The sequence below is a fragment of the Poromitra crassiceps genome, assembly GCF_964638095.1.
Source record: "Poromitra crassiceps genome assembly, chromosome: 12".
In the NCBI taxonomy this organism is placed as follows: Eukaryota; Metazoa; Chordata; class Actinopteri; order Beryciformes; family Melamphaidae; genus Poromitra; species Poromitra crassiceps.
The window spans coordinates 42196096-42220421 of record NC_139632.1 but is presented as its reverse complement, the minus strand read 5'-3'; the positions used below and the strand labels follow the sequence as shown (position 1 = coordinate 42220421).

At 42.7% G+C, this 24326-nt stretch overlaps 2 protein-coding genes across 2 annotated transcripts in view; one reads left to right on the top strand and one right to left on the bottom strand.

Moving 5' to 3' along the window:
* dnai3 (dynein axonemal intermediate chain 3) overlaps positions 1 to 14162 on the bottom strand; it is a gene marked incomplete at both ends in the record, with an annotated part of 73732 nt that extends 59570 nt beyond the window's left edge. The window contains 6 exons of the mRNA XM_083647401.1: positions 3184 to 3300; positions 3487 to 3686; positions 4015 to 4137; positions 4309 to 4413; positions 5138 to 5322; positions 14108 to 14162. Of these exons, the coding sequence (XP_083503527.1) occupies positions 3184 to 3300; positions 3487 to 3686; positions 4015 to 4137; positions 4309 to 4413; positions 5138 to 5322; positions 14108 to 14162 (785 nt within the window). The remainder of the gene's footprint in view (positions 1 to 3183; positions 3301 to 3486; positions 3687 to 4014; positions 4138 to 4308; positions 4414 to 5137; positions 5323 to 14107) is intronic.
* A 1713-nt stretch (positions 14163 to 15875) lies between these two features.
* mcoln3b (mucolipin TRP cation channel 3b) lies at positions 15876 to 23830 on the top strand (the record flags this gene model as incomplete). The annotated part of the gene is made up of 13 exons (XM_083647400.1): positions 15876 to 16094; positions 16178 to 16345; positions 17109 to 17262; positions 17424 to 17445; positions 17601 to 17697; positions 18564 to 18663; positions 18862 to 18974; positions 19294 to 19443; positions 19691 to 19792; positions 21163 to 21285; positions 22244 to 22450; positions 22786 to 22937; positions 23791 to 23830. 13 exons carry the CDS (start codon positions 15876 to 15878, stop codon positions 23828 to 23830), a joined length of 1647 nt encoding a protein of 548 aa, XP_083503526.1.
* Between the last annotated feature and the right edge of the window lie 496 nt (positions 23831 to 24326).

The following is a 24326-nucleotide window of genomic DNA, read 5'->3' as shown; positions in this document are numbered from 1 at the left end:
ATCTCTAATGTGTTTCAGATCCATATGATGTTCTCTTATCTGATCTCTAATGTGTTTCAGATCCATATGATGTTCTCTCATCTTATCTCTAATGTGTTTCAGATCCATATGATGTTCTCTTATCTTATCTCTAATGTGTTTCAGATCCATATGATGTTCTCTTATCTTATCTCTAATGTGTTTCAGATCCATATGATGTTCTCTTATCTTATCTCTAATGTGTTTTAGATCCATATGATGTTCTCTTATCTTATCTCTAATGTGTTTTAGATCCATATGATGTTCTCTTATCTTATCTCTAATGTGTTTTAGATCCATATGATGTTCTCTTATCTTATCTCTAATGTGTTTCAGATCCATATGATGTTCTCTTATCTTATCTCTAATGTGTTTCAGATCCATATGATGTTCTCTCATCTTATCTCTAATGTGTTTCAGATCCATATGATGTTCTCTTATCTTATCTCTAATGTGTTTCAGATCCATATGATGTTCTCTTATCTTATCTCTAATGTGTTTCAGATCCATATGATGTTCTCTTATCTGATCTCTAATGTGTTTCAGATCCATATGATGTTCTCTTATCTTATCTCTGTGTTTCAGATCCATATGATGTTCTCTTATCTTATCTCTAATGTGTTTCAGATCCATATGATGTTCTCTTATCTTATCTCTAATGTGTTTCAGATCCATATGATGTTCTCTTATCTTATCTCTAATGTGTTTCAGATCCATATGATGTTCTCTCATCTTATCTCTAATGTGTTTTAGATCCATATGATGTTCTCTTATCTTATCTCTAATGTGTTTCAGATCCATATGATGTTCTCTTATCTTATCTCTAATGTGTTTCAGATCCATATGATGTTCTCTTATCTTATCTCTAATGTGTTTCAGATCCATATGATGTTCTCTTATCTTATCTCTAATGGAAGTATAAGGAATACAACACCAAAAAGTGATAGAATGCGGTCTGGGAGTACGTGAGATTACTTACTTCACAGTATATATCATTGAAACTTTTGTTTTACATCCAGAATCCGGGCAGACAAGGCAGTTACAGCCAGCAGTGTAGTCAAGTCACTATATCTCGAGTCCAACTCGAGTCTCATGTCCCCAGTGTTCGAGTCAGAGTCACCAAAGAAGAGTCCGGTCTCTATTACCTGAGTCCGTGTCCGGAGTTACTGATGAGTGTGAATCCACATGTAGATGGAACACACGTGCCTGCCCTTGCACAAAATTTAATAATGTCACGGTATTAACACGTTCACTGCCAATGACGTATTAATACGTCAAAAATAATCCAACGGTTGACTGCCAATGACGTATTAATACGTCAAAAAAACGAATTTTTTTTTTTGACCGTGGGATGTGCATCTAACCCTTTTACATCTCTTATATAATTATTGGAGCCACCGAACGTTTACAACCCATTCCACCGAGCCACTAAGTGGCGACAGTGCTCTCCTGACTAGAGGAAGGCAAGCAAAAAGCAGCCATTCTCATGAAAATGGATGGGGGAAAACGCTTTCGTTTTCGCGCTGATTGCTGGCGATGCGGGATTGCAAATTTGCATAATAGATTACAGGTGGAACACACTTTGAAACACGCAGCATAAATATGACCAGAATCGCAAAAGCTTCTCTCAACCAAAACTCCAAGAAGCGAGCGAGTCCATCCAGACTTCCTCAAACAGCGGCCGCGCAGACAGGCAGCAGCAGCAGCAAAGCAGTGAGACTGGTGACAAGCTTGTGACGGCCGCTGCAGCCAAGAAGAACGCCCACGGAGGGAGGAGTTGGAAGCAGAGGGGGGTTTCCTGCTGTTATGGAGGAAATTACTGTTCAAAACTATTGTTTAGATGTCTGACTCTTACTGATGCCAAAAATGAATGGTTAAAGTGACTGTTCTATCGAATTTCACAAAAAGCCGTTTATCTCTGAATAATTTTTCTGACGCTGAAACCATGCTGTATTCAACTGCTAATGCTTACATAACTACCAACTCTACAAACTAACTCTTTTAGACAGAGAAAGCACACATTCTATTAGTTCTTTTGAGATATTGTGTGTTCACAAAATCTTAGCAGAAAAGAATCCTCAGGTCTTGAAAGATGAGCCAGAATCCTCAAAAAAACCCTCTGGCAGAAGCTAACTACAGTAAAAAAAAAAACGTCTGGCAGTGAATGTGTTAATATAGCTAACGATATACAGTAGTAATAGAGTCCAGCGCGCTTCAGCCAGGTTTGGAATAAAAAGGGTCCTGGTGCTCAACAGTGGAGGACAATATGCATAAAATAATATTTTACCTGGGCACTTCACACAGACTACCCGAAGTAAAGACACCGGAGCACTCTTTTCCGTCTGCACGTTTTAATAGAAGGGGCTGACTGACGTTTCGACAGACAAGTCTGTCTTCCTCAGAGTCTGAGGAAGACAGACTTGTCTGTCGAAACGTCAGTCAGCCCCTTCTATTAAAACGTGCAGACGGAAAAGAGTGCTCCGGTGTCTTTACTTCGGGTAGTCTGTGTGAAGTGCCCAGGTAAAATATTATTTTATAGCTAACGATATGTTATGACAAATTATTAAGGCCTATTTCAAAAAAGAAAAAGGGGTCTTCATCAATTAACAAGTCTGAGTCCTCATCTCCAACTTCCGAGTCGAGCATGAATGCTCGAGTCCAAGTCTGAGTCCTCAGTGCTCAAGACCAATTTGAGTCACAAGGCCAGACAGTTAGTCCAGGACTCTAAGTCTGGGTCCTGGACTCAACTACCACAACACTGGTTACAGCAACACAACATCTAGCAGGCTGGGAAGGTGAATGGTATAGGTCAGTGTCCTTGAGTTCCTAGTGAATATTTTGCTCCAGCTCAAGCTATAATAATAGATGGGTGTGAGTCCCTTGAGGCTGCTGCGGTAATGCATGAGTTTGGATTGGCTTTCAGTCCCCCTATAGGAAGCAAAGACGAGACTCCATCAATCACTCAAATTTTCCTTTTTACCTGTCTGAGCTGATGTTACCTGGGGGTGGCTGAGCTGATGTTACCTGGGGTGGCTGAGCTGTTACCTGGGGGTAGCTGAGCTGATGTTACCTGGGGGTGGCTGAGCTGATGTTACCTGGGGTGGCTGAGCTGTTACCTGGGGGTGTCTGAGCTGATGTTACCTGGGGTGGCTGAGCTGATGTTACCTGGGGGTGGCTGAGCTGATGAAATTCTTCAGACTCTCAGACTGGAGGATGCTCTCTTTTTCTTCTTCCCTAAACTCTCTGGGCTCGTACTGCATGAACATATTCTTTTGATGCTTCCTGTAAAATGGACAGAAAGTACTATGAAACATCAAGGAGAAAAGAACATTTACGTGACATGCCCTTGAGATTTCAATTATTGTGTTTTACAACATATGACTATAAAGCACACGTTAGACTGAACTTTTTGTCTCCTTGTAGGTCCGAACACAAACCCATTTGATATGTTCTCCGTTACAAGCGTACCACTGTGTTTGAGCGCTGGAGCTCTGGAGCTCTGGAACGGCCTGAATCCCGCAGTCCCTCTCCATCTGCTTGATGCTGAATCTGCCGTCTTGGTACGAAGCGCACTCCATGAAGCCGTCCTTGGCATCCGCTGCATTCCGGTCGGAGAAACGGACCGCTGCCCCAAAATGCCTCCACATCCTGGAGAACTTGAACCACAGCTGACAGGAATTCGGGGGAGAGTAGAGAGAATAGAGAGAGAGAGGGTGATGAATGGGAAGAAGTTAAATTCATAAGACAGTTTCCTTGTGTATGAGATGCACCATGCTGTATACTTTAAATACATTTTTCATTGACTAATCTCTGGACTGTTGACTTTCCTGCTGCGATGGTCATTTGATCTTTTGGGCTAATCAGTACAGATGGCTTAACAATGAATAAATACTGTATGTTGCAGTACATTACATTACATTACATTACATTACATGTAATGTAAGTAATGTAAGTAATGTAAGTAATGTAATGTAATGTAATGTAATGCTGCAGTACGTTTTCTCGAGACACATTGACAGATTCCTCCTCTATGTCCTGCTCACTGCCAAGATGTATCCATGGCTTTGGTTCTGCAGTCTTGCTGACTTCACACAATTCAGACACTTCAGATGTCTCAGGCTCTGGTGGCTGTGGACCCTGGAAACAATGAATACAATGAGAATAAGAAACACAACAAAGATGGTAGTAGGACTTCTGACTGAATGATTGGCCAATGGGACAAAATTAATGGGCCTAAACAAGGGAGCTTTACCCTTTTATTTTATGAAAGAATAACACACTTTGGCTTACTTTGAGGATTCTGTGCTTGGCTTCTGGTGTGACAACCAGGTAGAAAGCCTGGCCATAGGTGAAGTCCCTGTCAAAAACCAGCAAGATCTCATCCTCTGGGTAGTCCTGCCGACAACGCAAAGACAACGGCGTCAGATTCAAATAGATGACGAACAGCATTCAGTAATTAAACATTTTAGTATTTTCAACTGTATTCTCATTCAGTTTATTCCTATTTGAAACCATTTAAATGTATGACCTAACTTCTTTAGATACAGTCAGTGTGTAGTGTATTTGAACGGACTCGGGGGACTACGGGGAAACATTGTGTTACTGTGAGTTGGACGGTGTATGAGGGGTTGAGGTTTGGAGCTACGGCAGGCGGAGTCGCCCGGTTTTCACAGGAGTGTCCTTATTTTGAACGCGTTGTCCTGCTGTGCTCCCGATTGGTCATTTCTCCTGTTAATTTCCCGATTTCAATCAAATGGCTGGAGAGCATTTTTGACAAGGCGACATGAATCGACAGAACAATGGATCACATCACTGATGGTCATGGAGCTTCAACGGACCTGACGGGTCTGATTGGGAGGGGGGGGGGGGGGTAGGGTTTGGCGTGCATTTGCTGATACGCCAGAAAATCTCCCCCTTTTTCACAGCCTAATGTTGACAGGTATGGAAGGGTGGTCTGTCAGCGACTATTGAATCTTTCTAGACCAGAGGGTGAGGTGGGACGTGAGGTCTAACTGGATATGCTGTCTGTTCCCATAGATCTTAACACGGGGTCTGTGCATCGTCACAATGACTTGCGGGTATTGTCTAAGTGATCTGTATGACAACGGATCAGCCTCACCAGCACCATCTGCTTCACAGGGCTGAAATCAGACACCGCGGCCCTTGTCTTCATGTCCTGTACGATGTGCTCTTTTCTCAGCAGCTTGTAGGGGCTCTCTCCTGTCAGGTCCTCGTCAGCCCGGCAAGCAAACAGCTCCTGGGTGGCCGACGTCAGGACAACGGGCAGGACATCGTCAGGGTGATCTTGGTGAGAGAGAAAGTAGTCATCCATCAATCAATCAATCAATCAATTTTATATTTATATAGCGCCAAATCATAACAAGAGATATCCCAAGGCGCTTTACAAAATAGAGCAGGTAGAAGACTAGGCTCTTTATTTTGAGACCGAACAATTGAAACAATTCTCAGTCATCTTATTATTCTTTTCCTTATTTAATTACATTTGTGCTCATTAAACAGTGCACCGTGGAGACAGGCAAGAGAGATGGGAGACTGGATGCATGATATGTGGCAGCAGCCGTGAGCTGGATTTTAAGCCCCAACATCACAACCACCTGCTAACCTGCTAAGCAACCAGGGTGCCCCAGCTTCTTAGCGGGCAATCCAACCTGTCTTTTCTCGTCATGTAAATGAAACCCTAGCTTTTTTTTTTTTTTAGATTATTTTTGGACAGGAGAGTAGGCAGACAGGAAAGGTGGAGAGAGAGAGAGAGAGAGAGGGGATGACATGGGGCAAAGGACCTCGGGTCGGATTCAAACCTGCGCCGACCGCGCGAAGGACTGAGCCTCCGTCACCTACCAGGTGAGCCACCAGGAGCTTTTCAAAGCCTACAGTATTGACACAATGCATAGGCCTAGGAGGAGTCACCCAACCTACGGCCTGTGGCACAGCGTCTCGCCCCTGCTTTTCAGATCAAACACATGCATCCTCTCTGATCCTTCGACTGGCCCTCCCTGTAGAGCGGACCACCCTCCAATATCATAGGCTGAAATGCAATCTGTGTGAATAGCCTACATGCAATGTCCAAATGTGTATATTGGGGACACTGGTGTTTTGTTGTGGATTCATTACACCAGCATGTGAGAGAAAAATCTATAATACATGAAGCCAAGATCTAAACCGCTCAGGTAGGAGATCTGACTTTTTTTTATATATATATATAAACAATCTATGGAGAATCCCTCACATCTAAGCACAGGCTCAGTCCAGGGTACTCTACAGTAAACAGGGCCTTGCATAATGATAGTTTTCATCCTACTTGCGGTCTCTCTCTTCAAAGTCTTTCCACAAGGTTGCTGAGGGGACGCCGGGAATGCTCAAGTACAGCTTAAGTAACCACTTCCCAGCTGGGTGTGTCGACCTTTTCTACTCCGGCCAGTGAGGCCCCGCCCCAAATCATTGTCGTGGAAACTCACACCCTTCATTCCATAAAGCAATGTGTCGAATGCGCCACTCGCATTCATGGGAAATATTTGCTTGAGAGATGATGAGAGGATGAGGTGAAATGTGCCATAAACCTCGAGAACACTTCAGAAACGGCGTAATGTCGACGACGCTGAAGATGTATTTTAGACTGGCTGGGCTCATTTCCTCTAGCGTACACCACTCTAGACTAACATGTCCTGACCACACACTGCAAGGCATTTATAGTTCTATACTTTACCAGAGTGCATTACAGTTTTAGCTCTGTCCACACATGTGGACTCGAGACTTGGTGACATGGATTCGAAAAGACTTAAGTCACTGTTTAGATGACTTGCGACTTGACCAAAAATAAATGACTTGAGACTTGACTTGGACTTGTAAGTTAAAGACTTGTAACTTGACTTGACTTGAGACATGATGACTTAGATGACAGGTTTGTGTTTATCAGTTTAAACATACTTAACATATTGTTAAGCGTCCTTGGGTGCCTTGAAAGGCGCTATATAAATCAGTTATTATTATTATTAAATATTAAAATGGCCAACATTGTCAAGTGTGTGTATGTAATTATCCGGTATGTGAGTTCACTGGGGATGGCATTGTCATGATTGGATGACTAGCTGTCAGTCACGCTCCTCACTATGGCAACACGCAAGAGACAGGCTCCTCACTGGACAGGCTTTTTCCCCCCAGGAGAAGAGTCAGGCTCCTCACTGGACAGGGTTTTTCCCCCCAGGAGAAGAGTCAGGCTCCTCACTGGACAGGGTTTTTCCCCCCAGGAGAAGAGTCAGGCTCCTCACTGGACAGGGTTTTTCCCCCCAGGAGAAGAGTCAGGCTCCTCACTGGACAGGGTTTTTCCCCCAGGAGAAGAGTCAGGCTCCTCACTGGACAGGGTTTTTCCCCCCAGGAGAAGAGTCAGGCTCCTCACTGGACAGGGTTTTTCCCCCAGGAGAAGAGTCAGGCTCCTCACTGGACAGGGTTTTTCCCCCCAGGAGAAGAGTCAGGCTCCTCACTGGACAGGGTTTTTCCCCCCAGGAGAAGAGTCAGGCTCCTCACTGGACAGGGTTTTTCCCCCCCCAGGAGAAGAGTCAGGCTCCTCACTGGACAGGGTTTTTTTTCCCCCAGGAGAAGAGACAGGCTCCTCACTGGACAGGGTTTTTCCCCCCAGGAGAAGAGTCAGGCTCCTCACTGGACAGGGTTTTTCCCCCCAGGAGAAGAGTCAGGCTCCTCACTGGACAGGGTTTTTCCCCCCAGGAGAAGAGTCAGGCTCCTCACTGGACAGGGTTTTTCCCCCCAGGAGAAGAGTCAGGCTCCTCACTGGACAGGGTTTTTCCCCCCAGGAGAAGAGTCAGGCTCCTCACTGGACAGGGTTTTCCCCCCCAGGAGAAGGCGCTCGTTATGTTAGTAGTTAGTCGTTGCTACATTACACGCTCCCGCTCTAACCTTAGACTATTTCTTATTATAATCTTATTCTAATACAGTAATTAAAATACAAATTCATTGTCATACTTTTTGAACAGGTTAGATTGGCCAATAACATCACTATTAGATGTACTAATAACGTGTATTTTCTCTTTATAAAGGGAGTTATGACTGCAGTATCCTGGGGGGGGGGGGGGTGACTTGACTAGGGAATTGACTTGCCTTAACCAAAGACTCGACTTGACTTGACTTGACTTAATTTGACTTGCCCAAAACAAAATCATTTGGGACTTACGGTACTTGAGATTTGGACCAATTGACTTGGGACTGACTTGAGACTTGGAGCAAAGTGACTTGGTCCCATGTCTGACTCTGTCCGTTTGTTTTCATCTCGGTTGATACAGTAACAGTGTATAATTACAGCCTGTATTACAGGACTCATCAGCTGATATGCTGATGTCATCAATGTCCTGGAGAAGACTGGTCAGAAATTAAGAAATCCGTCTGATTTTCCAATTGATGTCAATGGGATTATTGTGATGTCTTCAATATTAAGATTTTATAGAATTTAACACCAAAATGCTATACTTGAGGTTTCTAACATCCACATCTGTTGCCTGTCCAACGGCCTTGTGTCTGAATCAATGAAGCTGATCGATTATTTTAATTTAGTTCAATGTATATAACCTACTCATTTTACGTGACACGTCCTTGGCTTGGTACTGTCATTTGAATTCACCCCAATTTCTTTATTTCAGATTAATTTACATTCACATTCATTTCAGAATTAATGTTGCACTCAAAATAAATGTGTGTATCTGACCATAAGGTTATTGATTTGAATGTGCTCCTCCCGTCTCCCAGCCTGAGCGCCTACCCTCCTCTGCTGTGCTCCTCCCGTCTCCCAGCCTGAGCGCCTACCCTCCTCTGCTGTGCTCCTCCCGTCTCCCAGCCTGAGCGCCTGCCCTCCTCTGCATTTTAACTCTACGCCTGCCAGCAAATGCTTAGATGACTTCCTGACAACTTCCAACACTCCAGCCCCTGAGATACAGAGGAGCTCGCTGATCATTTTCATAGCACTTAGCTTGAGTATTCTTGATGCTATTCCTCCTTTCAAGATCCCCCCCAAAAAACATGAATGAAAGCCCTGCTGCGGCTAGATGGAAACACTTGCACTGTGAAGAGTTTTATTTCATTTTTGAATTGGAATGAAAGGCTGATAAACTGCAAGCGTCCTACAATCTTATGAAGGGCTATGCTTAAATATCAGACAGTGGATGAGGATGGAAGAGCAGCTTGTTTCGCTTGTCTTTATTTCAAAAAGCCATCAAAGCTCTCGCGTTCTTTTGAGGGCTGTATATTCTGTTTTGAGCCCCTCTTGTAGTCACTATTGAAGCCTCCTCTGAGAAGTGTACTGAATTTTTTATATTATTCACCGAAAAATAGGGTACACTAGACTAGAGATAACACCCTTTTGCAGGGACCTGTCACTGTTTGCAATTTCATTGTGATGAGCTGCATCCCCCCCCCACACACACACGATGATGATGATGAGTAGTCCCATGTGATGAGTAGTCTCACGTGGTCGGACCCCCCCCCCCCCACACACACACACACACACACATAACAAAAACACTACTTGTGTGTTTTTGTTATGTGATGAGTAGTCTCACGTGGTGGGACCCCCCCCCCCCCACACACACACACACATAACAAAAACACTACTTGTGTGTTTTTGTTATGTGATGAGTAGTCTCACGTGGTGGGACCCCCCCCCCCCCACACACACACACACACACACATAACAAAAACACTACTTGTGTGTTTTTGTTATGTGATGAGTAGTCTCACGTGGTGGGACCCCCCCCCCCCCACACACACACACACACACACATAACAAAAACACTACTTGTGTGTTTTTGATATGTGATGAGTAGTCTCACGTGGTGGGACCCACCGCCGACGTCAGCAAGCTTCCAGCGATGTAGATATCATCTACGGCTGGCACTGCCAGACTATGTGATGAGCTGCTTTGAAGACATTTCGTCATGGAGGAGACCACATCAAATGAAATCCTCCATCTGCCCTTAGATGTTGCCCCTACTGACTTTATTCATGAAATAATATTACATTCATTCAGTAGCAGCAGTTGATCAGTAGCTCTCTGGCCATTGGAATGTTTCCTTCTAGTTTTACGTATACAATAGTTATGCTTCTTAACCACATCCCGACATCTTCTCTCCTGCTAACTACAGCCCCATCTCTAAACAGCGTTTTTGTCTAAGGTTTTATAAAACGTTGATTCAACCCAACTGAAATCCTTTATTAGTATAAAAACGTTTTAAAGGAACAGAGACTGCTCTCCTCAAAGTGACAAATGGCATTCTTATGTGGAAAATGAATTCAAATGAATTAAAGAATTCAGATGGAAAGTCCCATTTGAATTCCTTTGAATTTCAGCATGGTGTGACTTCTTTTGAAACTGTAGAGTAGACCATTCAATTTGATTAGATCAAGAAATTGGGTTGTTGTGACATAGCTCTATTTTGTTCAGCTAGTGCCTTTTCAATAGAACATTTTCACCATAGGCAACTCATTCTCAGCAGGCATTACTTGTGGAGTCCTACAGGGTTAATCTACGTGTTTTTTTTAGTACCCTGGAAATACACATTCTGTTCCTGAAGACCCTTCCATTAACACCATTACCATCAACTCACACAGGAGCCAAAGACTTAATCTAAGGTAAAAGATAGGCTACACTGTTGGTCTGACCTGCATTTGACCAAAAGCGTGTTTTCAGGGGCTGGCATGTTGAATATAAAAGAAGCCCTGACAATGAAGAACCACAAATGAGCAGAGATATAGCTTACCTGTAGTCATGTGCATGTCCAAAGGCTATGCAACAGTACACCTAAGCTCACATCAGAGGAATGCATATGTTTTTTTTTTGTCACTCCTCAAAGGCAGCATTAGGCTATGCCATGCTCATTACATCACCCATCACTGTGTAACAGTGCTTATGATTCATATACTGTAGCATCAAAGAACAATCTGAATGAATGTATAGCCTTCCTTATAGGAGGACACTGCCCTATCTAACAAATGGAGGTAAGCAAATTATACACATGGATTCTGCAAGCCATCAAGTTATTTAAGAACTTTTTCATACCGGTTAGAATGAAATATAAAAGACATTTTGCAATTGAGATCAACGTGAAAATGTAAGCAACTGCAGATAAACCTACATTACTGGGCTGTTTTGTAAACGGCAATATTGAAAGCTGAATTTTAAAATGCTTTGCTTAGCTGTATTCAAGGCCTTCTAAGCCTTCCAAGACCTCGACTTTAGATCATTTAAGATATTTGAGGTTTGCTTCAGGACCTGCATACTCCCTGACACAGGCTTGTCATTCGGGAAACACGTCATTGCCAGGAGCAGTTTTATTGTTGTTGTTGTTGTTGTTGTTGTACAAGATTAGATCACTAGATGCTTGTTTAATCATGGCTGTTGTTTACTTGTATATAATTACATCTATGCAAGGATGTAGACAAACCCACCTAAATTTCAGTTTACCCACTGTTTTTTGTGAAGTAGCCACTTTTGCAAGCTGATATAAATCAGTGTTCTAAATTCATGGTGCATATTGTAATAATCAGTGTCACATGAATTAATATTATTCCAAAACTATATAGGCCTACTGTACAGGCTAGCTGCTTGTTTATGTTGTCAGTTCACCTTACAGTGATGAGTGAGTTCAGCTTAAGTGTTTTCACGTGACTCTTTTGTGTCAATAGTTCACTGTCGGCCTATTCAGAGAGCAGAGTTCAGGTTGCTGCTGGTTCATTGAATTTCATGGGAATCAGTGGAGAAGTATCAGTGGACACAAGCGCAATACTACTGGTTGACAGTTCAGTCACTATATAGAGCTCAACAGTCACATGGCGGGTCTGTGACATCACGGTTCCCGAAGACTATTTCCCCGTTCATATTCTGCAATCAATCAATCAATCAATCAATCAAATATTTAAATTTGAAAATATTCAAATCATAACAAGAGTTATCTTAAGGCCTTTACAAACAGAGCAGGTACCGGGCTCTTTATTTTAGACCCAACTATTGAAACAATTCTCACATGCACTGGCCATTTTGCTGCAAGGTCATGTGACAATTTAATCAATTTCCCAACAAGAGCAGCACTTAGCGGGAAAAGACCCCTATAATGGAGAAGAAACCTTGAGCTCTTGGTGGGCATTCAACTACCATGAGCGAGAGAGAGAGAGAGAGAGAGAGAGAGAGAGAGACCAAGAGAGAGAGAGAGAGAGAGAGCGAGAGAGAGAGAGAGAGAGAGAGAGAGCAAGAGAGAGACAGAGAGAGCAAGATGTATAGCAATGAGATTTTGATTAGTTGTGACTAGTTGTGAAACGATGGTATAAATGTGTTCCTGTAGAAGCCACAAATCTGTATGATATCGTCCTTGTTTATTCTTAAACATTTTTTATTCGATTTCATGGAGAAGTATTACACTATCCACAATTCGACAATGTAATATCAACGCCTTTGATCAGTGGAGCTCGCTGTATGAGCGTCTGTGATTGGTGGAGCATGCTGTTTGTGTGCTAGGCCCTAGCAGCTAGGGCACTATTGAAATATCTCTGGCTAGGCTACTACGAACATACTGTAGGTCACAGTTTGCTGAATAAAAGGGCTCAAACCGCTACTGAGTGACTGAAAGTATGTTATGTTCACTATTACGAGTCACGCTGCTTTCAACGCCGGCACCCGTTTTGAAATCCGTTACCCGTTCGTTCACATTAATGCATGGAAATGCTTATATCTACGATAACGTTAGCCATGGAGCTAATACACTGAGCTATACATGTATGTAATGGCGGACCTTGAAGACCGCTGGTCCCGCCCACTGCCGCTCAGAGTGCACTCCCATTGGCTGAAATGTTTTGTCGCTGAATCATCCGCTAATCTTATTAAGATTAAATGTCAGAATGGATTATGGGATTCACAGTTTCCTTTACTCTTAAAATAATAATGTACACACTTTAAACTCTTGTACCCAGCACTTTCCCACCCAATGTTTTTTCAACTCTGAATCAAATATTTTATGGTCACGATCTCTGGTAGGCCAATTGGCTTGGTTCCATGCTTAAAACTCTTTAGATAAGGACTTTCCTAAACGTGACTAAGAAAAATGAATGGAGAAATACTCTTCCGGAGCCAGACGTGACGTCACGATTCCATGTAACTATTGAGCTCTATACAGCTTATGTGATGCCAGCTCTTGAGCGGTCCGCTCCAACACCATCGTGGACCAAGGTTCCCCCAACAAGTCCTGCAGTTCACCTTCCACCATGTTATCCCTTCTCTCACTCTCCCATCTTTCCAACCTAGCACCATAACTACAGCAAACAACTATGATGTCAACATTGTTCTTGTGATTTGACCTCTGTGTGATAAATTGACTGAAGCCAGTATGGAATTCCCTCTAAATGGCAATCAGATAAAAAGGCTGAAACATGTCGACAAACAAGCAGGAGTCCCTACATCAGTGATACTCAACTTGCGGCCCGCGGGCGCCCCCTGTGTGGCCTGCGATGGAATTGCAAAAAAAACAGTGCACCTGAACGCAACATGCAAGATACCCGCTGAATAAGTGTCCAAATGTTCATGTCATTCTGGCCAATACTCCACTTCTGTTATAGCATTTCAGTCTGGAATATGGAATATCTTTCAATAATCTACTAACTATCCGGTGTGCACAACATTGTCAGACTAAACTCCGGCTGACACCCCAAAAACCTACAATCCGCTACAGAAAAATGTATATTGTTTGTTTATTAACTGGCCCCTGGCCTTCTATCATTTCACCAAAGTGGCCCCCGGCCCCGGGCAAAGCAAGTTGAGTATCCCTGCCCTACATCATACTTTAGTTTAGAATGAGGGAAATAAACAAGCATCACATAAACAGTTCATGCATGTTATCTTACCAGGACGTATTACTTACCAGGCCCTGCAGGACTTTCCAAACACAAGGGTGAATCGTGCTTTTTGCCTAAGTGGGAATTACAGTAACAGCCAATTCAGCATGTTATTCACGTCTCCTAGCATAGCATATAATAAAATGCTAATTAATATAGATTTAAAGTAGATTAGCGTTCAGACACTGACCTTTATCTTTGCTGCCTGCACTGCTGGCAGTGCTCTTGGGTCTCTTGGAGGGCATCCCTGCTCCTGCCTAACTAATCCTGAGAGGGAGGAAAGAGGACTGAATTTAAATCTGTAGACAAACATAGTGCCATTTGTGTGCTAGTGCTACATTACTCCAATAGAAAACAGTCCATCACACATAGATCTTTCTTTCATCTGTCCACATTTTGCAATCCATAGACCAATGTCTATACATGATTTTGTGTAAGGCCAAAACCATACAAAGCTAGCACTAGCACTTCCACAAAGATTATGAATGCAAGTGGCGACATCTTGTGGTAGCTACTGAACAGCACTCGTTTTCAATGGTTTTCACATTGCCTTGTGGGATGTTGCAGCCAGTCACAGTGGATGAGAGAAGCATGAAGCATCTGTCGTTAATAGCAACCTTTTTTACTTGCGGATATAGTTCACCCATCTTAGTTGTATTAAACAGAAGTACCATTGCAACGAGCAGTGTAACTTACTGGTAGGCCTACTGTAGCCTGCTAGCTACTACTTTAGCGGTACTATTTTAGCGAATCACGAGAGGAAATGTCAGTTTTGCAACTACGTTATTCTCAGTTAACGACCACGTAAATCCAGTTGGAAATGGGGGTACTTCTTATACAGAATACGTTGTACAATTAGACGGAAAATAACGAAAATATAAGGTTTACCCGTTATTTAAAGCGTGCTAGCTTGAGCTCCTGTTCATGTTTTCATTTCTTATACTGACCCGCCGACTGTGAGTCTGGTTGCTAGTGGTTACAGGAGTGGATAAAAAAGTGACTGACACATTCAACAGCCAATCACGCCCCAGCAATACAGTTACGTACTCCATTGAAGTTTAGCCTACCTGTGTCATGCGCTGGTGTCATGCCATTTCATTCTCATGCAGGTTGAGGACTTGAAGAAGACGACGCAGGCGCTTTAAAGTCGCTATGAAGTAGAGTAGTGCAGTTAAATATGATCCTAACAATAAACCAACTATGAGCTAATATAGTATAGCCTAAGTGCTGCTGAAGGATTTCGGACACAACGGCAGGTGCCAGGCGGAGTTAATTAGTCAAATTGATTAACTTGCTGCGTAAAGGCTGTGAGGTGAGTTGGCCAATTTTGTGTTTATTTTGTCTTACCTTTGTTATGTAGGCCACTACTGTTGTCCGGGTTGACATGACATTGTGTTTGAACTCGTATCAAACACAAATCATATCGTAGGCTATTAGTTGAACGCAATGGGTGAAACTGATCAGGTTTCGAAACGTGAGCTGCTGTTTATTATTCAGCAATGTTCAGGTAGGAACGCCTGAGCTTTTCCGCTTTAACTTCCCACTCAATCATTGATGTGTTTACTAAATTGCTAACCTCTGACACTCTAGACAATGCAAGTACAACTATCCTATTAGTATTAATAGCGCTTCTATCTATGCTGGTAGCCTAGATTTGTGTCCTGGCCGCATTATATGGTAGGTCAGTCTTGGCTATTGTACAGGTAGGCTATGCTCAGGTGCTACTACAGGTAACCCGTTCACCACTATTGGGCTTATTTTTGTACTAAGGCCTACAATAGATGCTGAGCACATGCCAAAATCTGGTTAAAAATATGATAATAATAATAATAATGACAATCATAATCATCATCATTTCTGATCCTTACATTCCACTGTTAACCTCAATTATTTGATTGGCTTTTGCCAATCCATGTCCAAACTTGACACCAAAGTTGTCCAAACCATCACTTTTAGACATGGAGGAGTCCAGTGAATCGTACACGGCGGCGTATGAGACAAACGGCCAGCCTTCCTGGCTAGACTGCCAACAGCAGCACCAGGAGGACAATGTGGAGTGCCTCAGACGGAAGATCAAGTACTACTTCATGAACCCCTGTGAGAAGTACCACGCTCGTGGCCGGAAACCATGGAAACTCATTCTGCAGATCATCAAAATTGTCCTTATTACTGTCCAGGTAATGAAGTCAACACATGCCCTGAGCAATCGCCATTGTGCTGTTTGCCACCTTGATTTAAAGATGTTCTTGTCTCATCCCAGCTGGTGTCTTTTGGGCTGAGCAACCAGATGGTTGTCAACTTCAAGGAAGAAAATCTCATCGCTTTCAAGCACCTCTTCCTGAAGGATTATGTTGATGGAAGCATGGCGAGATATGCTCTCTACAGACAGGCAGACGTCTATGAACACATTGACTACGTCATTGAACAGGTAACTGAGTGGCAATGTTGTTGTTTTTTCTCTCTGTATTGCAAGAAACAGCATCGTCATTATTTCCCTTTTCATTCTCTGGGATTTAGTGGTGTCACAAGATGTTGTGGCAGACAGTATAACACAATCTCATTTTCCCAATTTATTACTTTAAATCATTGATGGAGTTTTATTACTCTGCTCACATATAGGGCCCAAAAGCTTATAAAGTCCTGCATTGTCGTCGGACTTTGTTCTTGTCATGTCAATCTCTCGGCTTAGTTTTGTGGATTAAAGCTACTGTAAAATGGCAATTCCTCTAAACAAACTACATATAGAGCCAATGGGAAAATAAATCGAAGGAAGTGACGTTCACTTTGCCTCTCTATTGTTTTAGTATTTCTCTCCCCCTCTCTCCAGAAAGGTACTTATTAACATGTACAATAGCTTAATATGCACAAAGATGCTGCCAAATTTGCTTATGTTTAAATGAAGTGCCTATAGACGGTTTTCACCAGAGCGCAACCCCACAGCACTTCCTTTTTCTCAGCATTCGGCAAACTGCAGAAATATTCACTCGACATTGTTACTTTTGTTTTCGCTGCTCAGCTGTATAGACGGTTTTCACAGAATGGTCAGTCCTGCACTTGAATGTTTTTTTTTCTTTTATGTCCATAGCAAACACTGCAACAGGAAGTGAGCGAGGGTTCAATTTAGAATGTTTTTGTTGTCAAGTTAAAACCGTCTATATACCAACTGAGAGATTTCAACTGTCCATTTGTAGTATGGACGCCTGCGCAACATCTCAGTGGGCAACCATGCATATGAGAAAGAGGGTGTCATGTACACGCCCATGTCCCTGTGTCAAGAGTACTACAGGAACGGCACCATCTACCCCGGAAATGAGACCTTTGACATCGACGCCCAGGTGGAAACTGGTATGATTTATTGTTTTGATTTGTATTTGAGTGATTTTTATGGTTTTAAATCCAACAGGCCTAATTGATGGGAGCAGAGTAGAGACATGGATAGTGGAGTTTTGTTTTCTTTTGCCAAAACGTTTTACATTGTAATATTTTCTGTTGCCCGTCTCCCACAGAGTGCCTTGAGATTTCTCCAATGTACCCCACCTCATTGCAGGAATTACTTCCAAATTTTAAACTGCATTTCACAAGGTTGGTAAATAACGGTAAAGTCTTCGTCTTAGGGCAGGAACATACTGTTGTTGTATGTGATGGGAAAACGCCTAACTTCCCCCTCCTGCCGTGTTTTCCAGGTTGCTGTCTGTGAAGATCGTATTTGTTCTCAAGGCCATCAACTTGCAGACAGTGAGGTATCGAGAGCTGCCAGACTGCTACGACTTCACCGTCATGGTATGTCACTTGACTTGTCTTTATGGCTGGCTACACACTTCCGGGATCACGTCGAGACTTTGTTTTTATTCCAGCACGTGATGGGACTCGGATCTGATCACTTCATTGCTGCCTTGACGCCGGTGACAATGATTGAGCGTTCCATTTACCGGGTCACGCAGCAAAGAGTTATATGACATTGAAGAAAAATGCAACGAGTCATCGGTGTGAATCCTGCATTTATAACTCAGCAGTTTAGCGTGTTCAGTAAAGCATTTTATGAAGCCAATACAGTTCTTAACAATTCGAAGTAAGTGCATTCTCACCCGGTGACCCATGTGTAGCCATGGGACTTGAACAGTGTTGGGCAAATTACTCAGGAAGTGTAATACGTTACTTATTACTTACTCTTTAAAAAGTAATACAATTATTTTTAGAAATTGGTTACGCTACGCTACTATACCCCCCCCCCCCCCCGCCCCCTCCAAAAAAGAAGTGACATACAACCTTAGCCAGCTCCTTTTAGAACTGAATCCACTCGTTCTGGCAATGCAGTATAGCCAGGTCGATCTTCACACTCTATTCTAGTGCTGTGCCAGCGCTGGAGATAGTGATGGAGTAACGTCAAGTTACTTGGAGGTAGTAACTGTAAAATAATTACTGTTTTGGAAATTGTAATCCCTTGCACGTTACTGGGGAAAGTAATCCAATTACAGTGACGCATTACCGAGTAATGCATTATTGCCCAGCACTGAATTTGAAATAGCTGAATGTTTAGCTTCAGGGCTTGGCTAGTGAATGTTTAGGTTCAGGGTCTTGGCTGCTTGAATGCAAGCCTTCTTTAGGATTCTGTGCTCCCCCTTTGAATTCTACTCTCCGGTTAACAGATCACTTTCAACAACCTGGCCCACAGTGGCAGGATCAAGGTTGACCTGGAAGACGATGTGGTGATCAATGAATGCAGAGACTGGAAAGTCACTGGAGCGTGTAAGTCAGATGAGCTGATTTTAGCTGAGTCGTTAGTCTCGCTTTTAGCCCCCCAAGTGTTGCAGGATTTCTGCAGTCTATTTCGGCTGCTGTGTCATAGTGGTCTTTACGGTACTTGTAAATGTACTTGCTTAAAATGTGTTTGAAGACGGGCCTCATTTTCAAACGTGTCTAATCTTAATTTGTCTGTGCCTTCAGCTGCAAGAAACATCTACGTCACCTTGCTGTTTGACGGCCTCATCATTCTAACATGCATCACCTCCCTCACCCTCTGCACCCGCTCGGTGCTCACTGGGATACGGCTGCAGTTTGTAAGTCAACTGAACTGACCCTGCAATAGTAGTTTAAAATTTCAAGTTGTATATTTTTCTCTAATGTATCTCATACAAATCCAAAAAGGTTCATAGTGAACACAAACCTGTGTCTGATATAGAAGAAAACCTAACGTATCTCATACAAAGTTTGCTTTATTCAGTTCTAACAATGGGTATGGTGCAGGGGAGATAGAGGGCTGTGTTCATGCATGCTCTCCTAATATAAAGAATAAAAAAAAACAAGTTTAATCACTCCTCAAATGGACTCCTGCTTTGCACAGATTTACTGTTCAACTATATTTCCTATTCTAAATAGGAGTACACGGCCTACTGCAGGGACTACAGTGGAAGGGAGGTTCCATGGTCGGAGAATTTGGAGTTTCTGAGCGGCTGGTATATCCTGATCATTGTCAGCGACACACTGACCATCATTGGATCCATTCTCAAAATAGAGATCCAGGCCAAGGTGATGGGCATTTGCTATCAGGGCTGAGGTCAATTCATGATTGGCCTAATTCAAAATGCACATTACAATGTCACTCACTCTTTTACGAAACAGAATATTGAGTAATATTCCAAAAAATGTATGTTTAATCACTATGCATGCAGATATAAAGTTTATCCAGAATATTGGTTACTGTCTACATTATACTCACAGGATCCTTCATTACTCCAGGATCCTTCAAACATCTGATTTCACACCGTTTCTTTAGGCCCTCACAAGCTACGATGTGTGCAGCATCTTCCTTGGCATAGGCACCATGTTGGTCTGGATTGGCGTCATCCGCTACATGGGCTATTACAGGAAGTACAATGTAAGATTGGATCATTTTCTTTGGTATCATTTTGTGGGGGGTTCATTTTAATTCATATTCTTTTCACATTCACACACAACAGCTTCGTCAGATTTTATGACTTTTATAACCCATAACCAAAGCAATAACTTGGTCACAGCAAAAACATTTTTTTTTACCTTTTATTTATACAGGGGGAGTCTCACTGAGAGCAATGCTCTCTTTTTCAGGAGTGCCCTGTTCACATTCACACCTGGAAGCTAGCTAAAATGACCATCTTTCTAGCTCATTCTATTATATATGTACCCATACGCCTATTGACAGATTATGCCAAACAATGACGGCAAAAAAAATTATTTTCTTGTTTTTATATCAAAATCTTTTACTTCCTGGAAAACAGTTCATCTTTAGTGGCAATCTGATTGTGCACAGGAGGCGTACATAAAAATTCCAGCCAATAAAACTCTCACAGATTTTTGAACAATCCCACTGGCTGCTTCGCATCAGGTTATCGTAGGTTATCTTTTATATCCCATTGGCTTACACATTTGAGTGATCCATCCTGTCCCACACCACATTATTACTAGAAATATCGTGTGCTTCACGCGTTCATTTTTAGCGTGCCTCACACGCTTCACGTGCTCGCGATCATTATTAGATTATTATTTATTATTTTAATGAAGTTTCTTCAGACTTTTCTTCCATTTTCTCCCCAAATGTACTTGACCAATTCCCCCTGCTGTCCCGGTCATGGCTCCACCCCCTCTACCGATCTGAGGAGAGCTGTAGACTGGCACATGCTTCCTCCGACACATGTGCAGTCGTGAGCCACTTCTTTTCACCTGACAGCGAGGAGTTCATGACGTAGCATGTGCTATGATCAGGCTATTCCCCCCAGTTCCGCTCCCCCCCTGAACAGGCGCTGCGACTGACCAGACGAGGCGCTAGTGCAGCGACCAGGACTCATACCCCACCGGTAGACACGGCCAATTGTGTCTGTAGGAACGTCTGACCAAGCCCGAGGTACCGCTGCCGGGGGTTGAACCCGGGTTTCCACGGTGGTAGGCGAGTGCTTTTACCTCTGCACTACCCAGATGCCGCCACACCACATTATTTGTCTCGCTCATCGTCTATGGAGCAGTTGAAGATTTTACAACTTGACATCACATGCTCAAGTCTTACTTCTGTCGCTTTGGAAGAGTTATTCAGAATGGACTCCTAAATCATAGGTAGATAGTCACTGATAAGTTGAAAGTTATTATCCATGTGGAATGCATTATTGTATGTCTCTTGAGTTTTATCTTCTTTAATCTGCCCTGTAGTTGGATCAAGTATATTGTCTGCGTGTGCATGTTCAAGCGTATTACCATGTTTTCTGTGGATATTTCCAGATTCTCATCCTCACACTGAGGGCAGCTTTCCCAAATGTTATCCGTTTTGTCTGCTGCGCCGGGATAATCTACCTGAGCTACTGCTTCTGCGGCTGGATTGTCCTCGGCCCATATCACGAGAAGGCAAGGAGTGTTTACATAATACAAAGATACTTTGCTGGATCAACCATACCAGACTGTAAAAAGGGATCAACCAAAACATGTTTTCTTACTCTGATCCAGCTTTGTTCATTTCATTGATCAACAATCATACAGTAACATGATCCATATTTGCTCTGTTGATTTATGCTGCCTTGTTGAAAAATGTTGCCATTCTATCTGTATTCTATTACAGTGGACTCATGGGTACTCATATAACCAATTTCCATTCAGATATCTTGAGGTGAGAGATCAAGGGACCCCCTTTGAAAATAGTTTTCCAATCGCGAAAATTTTGCCTAACTTTTGCGCGTTATTTAGCCCCCTTCTCGACAAGCTAGCATGCCATGGTTGGTACCAATGGATTCCTTGGGTCTTCTAAGTTTCATACGATACGTCCTGCTGGTTTTAAAACTGAGCCCGCCATTTGATGAAATCAGGAGATTAACGGGAGAAATGACCAATCGGGAGCACAGCAGGAGAAAGGCTTAAAAATAGGGAGACTTTCGCGAAAATTGGGAATGTTGGCAGGTATGCAGTGTAGATTGTTTGTTTGTTTGTCATGTTTATTTCGAATATGTATGTAAACAAAACGGACAATATACAGGGCCTTCAAAATTACACACGTTAACAAGTCGATTGAAATAGTATTATGAAATAAAGATGAAGGGGTAACAAATATAGACATATTCGAAAAGGAGTGAGAAGAAGTATAACTTATTAACTCCCACCCCTAGATCCAGCCATAAAGCATAAGGCCTAATGCAACCTTCATTTAACAAGGATGTGATCACAATTATACCCCTCCCCCAAATTAGGAAGCAATGGGGGAGTCTAAAGAAACTTAATCATTTGAAAAAATTAAAAAAACAAAGAAGCTTAACCTCTTGAAAAATAACACTGTCACACCTCTGATCTAACTCTTCTCTTTGACCTCTGATAGTTCCGCACCCTGAACACTGTGTCGGAGTGCCTGTTCTCACTGATCAACGGAGACGACATGTTCCCCACCTTCAAGAATATGCAGGAAAAGAGTACACTGGTGTGGGTCTTCAGCAGAGTTTACCTCTATACCTTTGTCTCGCTCTTCATCTACATGATCCTCAGCCTCTTCATCACCCTCATCACCAACACCTATGACACCATCAAGGTGAAGGATACTCTCATCATCAAATTTGAATTTGGAACCCGCTGTCACTTAGGGCTGGGCAATATATCAATATTATATTGTGTTGTGATACGAGATTGGATATAGTGATTATAATCTTAGATTTTGGATATAATAATATTGAGATATGGCAAGTGTTGTCTTTTCTTGGCTTTAAGGCTGTATTATGTAAAATGGTGTAATTTTCTGAACTTACCACACTCTTAGCTGTTATATTATTTGCCTTTACCCACTTGGTCATTATTTCCACATTACTGATTATTTATCAAAAATCACGGCACACAGATGAATGAAACATTCTGATTTATATCTTACAGCAACAGCAGCAGAGTGGAGAACCAACATCAGAGCTGCAAAGATTCCTGTCCATGTGCAACGATCTGCCCAACTCTGGGGCATACCGGCTCAAGGAGGAGAAGCAGCACGGCTGCTTCTTCAGCAGCTGCTCCGTCAACTGTTGTGCGAATAGGTGAGGTCACATGCAGCTTACTCCAGTGGAAACCACCAGAGCCATTCCTCTGAGCATGCTCAGGATGATCAATCCTGGTCCTCAGGAAGAGTCCTGCTGGTTTTCCATTTCACCTGGTGCCTCAGCGCTCCTGCTGCGTTCACACAGCAAACCTTAGTGCTCAAATCTGATTTTTTGATCAGGTCAGATTTTTTGTGTGGCTGTTCAGACTTTTTAAAAGTGGCCCATATCAGACTCCAGTGTGAACAGATCGCGGACCTGAAGTGACCCGCATGTGCAGAACACTTACTTTTTATCAGAACAACAATAACGCAATAACGTCACACACAGCACACTGCTGTTCTACGTAAACCCGGAAGAAGACGGCAGTAAACATGGCAGTAGCTGACGATTGTTTCATCGGTTGTTTACGGTTTAATTTACAAGTTCTTGTGCCGTGGAAGCCAGCGAATACAGGAGCAGATGATGGCAAGGAAGAGAAAGAGAGCCAACATTTTAATAATGGCTTTCTGTCGAGCAATAGCTGCTACTTCTTGCTAATACTTAGTTATAAGGTATAAAACCTCACTGTCCCTCCACTGAGAGGGGGGGGGGGGGGTTCAAGTACTAAGGATGGCTGTGTGAATGTAGCCTAATTACCCCAGGTGAATGTAATTAACCACCAGGTATAGTGGAACACCAGGGGGTCTCCTGAGGACAGAGGCAGAATGGGATACTTGTCATACTATACAGACACGACATGTATGATGTAACTCTATGGCACATTATGGTACCATGCCATTCTGAACACTGACCAGGATTAAAAATGACCTGACAAAATACATAAATAAGATTTTTCTTCTCTTCCTTACAGATGCAGGGAGGAGGAAGAGAGGCTGACTTCAGTGGCATAACAGGCTTCCATTCTGTTATGGGTACAATTGTATAAATGGACAATATAGCCTCAGCCATGACGTGCACTTTAATACATGGGGCCTGTGCCCACCCTTCTCTTTTTTTGCTTGTGGCATCCACATGTTGAAATATGAATATTGAAAATCTGTTTGAAGCGTAGTACTCTTTGGTTAAACTTGATGTTTTTACCATTAACCCCAAGTGGGCTGATCAATTATAAAACATACTCTGTTAGATCTGTTGAATATGCGATGGCAAGTCCTTTTCCTTGGAGGGAGAAGCCATTGCTGAAATGACAGGACGTCAGTGCACATGCAGCCTAAATGACTGTCCTCGTTTTGCACTCCCTCACCTGTTCTAATTGTATCAAGCGGAGCCATTGAGAACATCTGGTCTGAATATGATACGGAGAATGCTTTGTAAATACACTAATTTATATTGATATATGCAAAAGATTTGACTCTGAAATTCTTATTTTGTTTACCAAAGCATGCC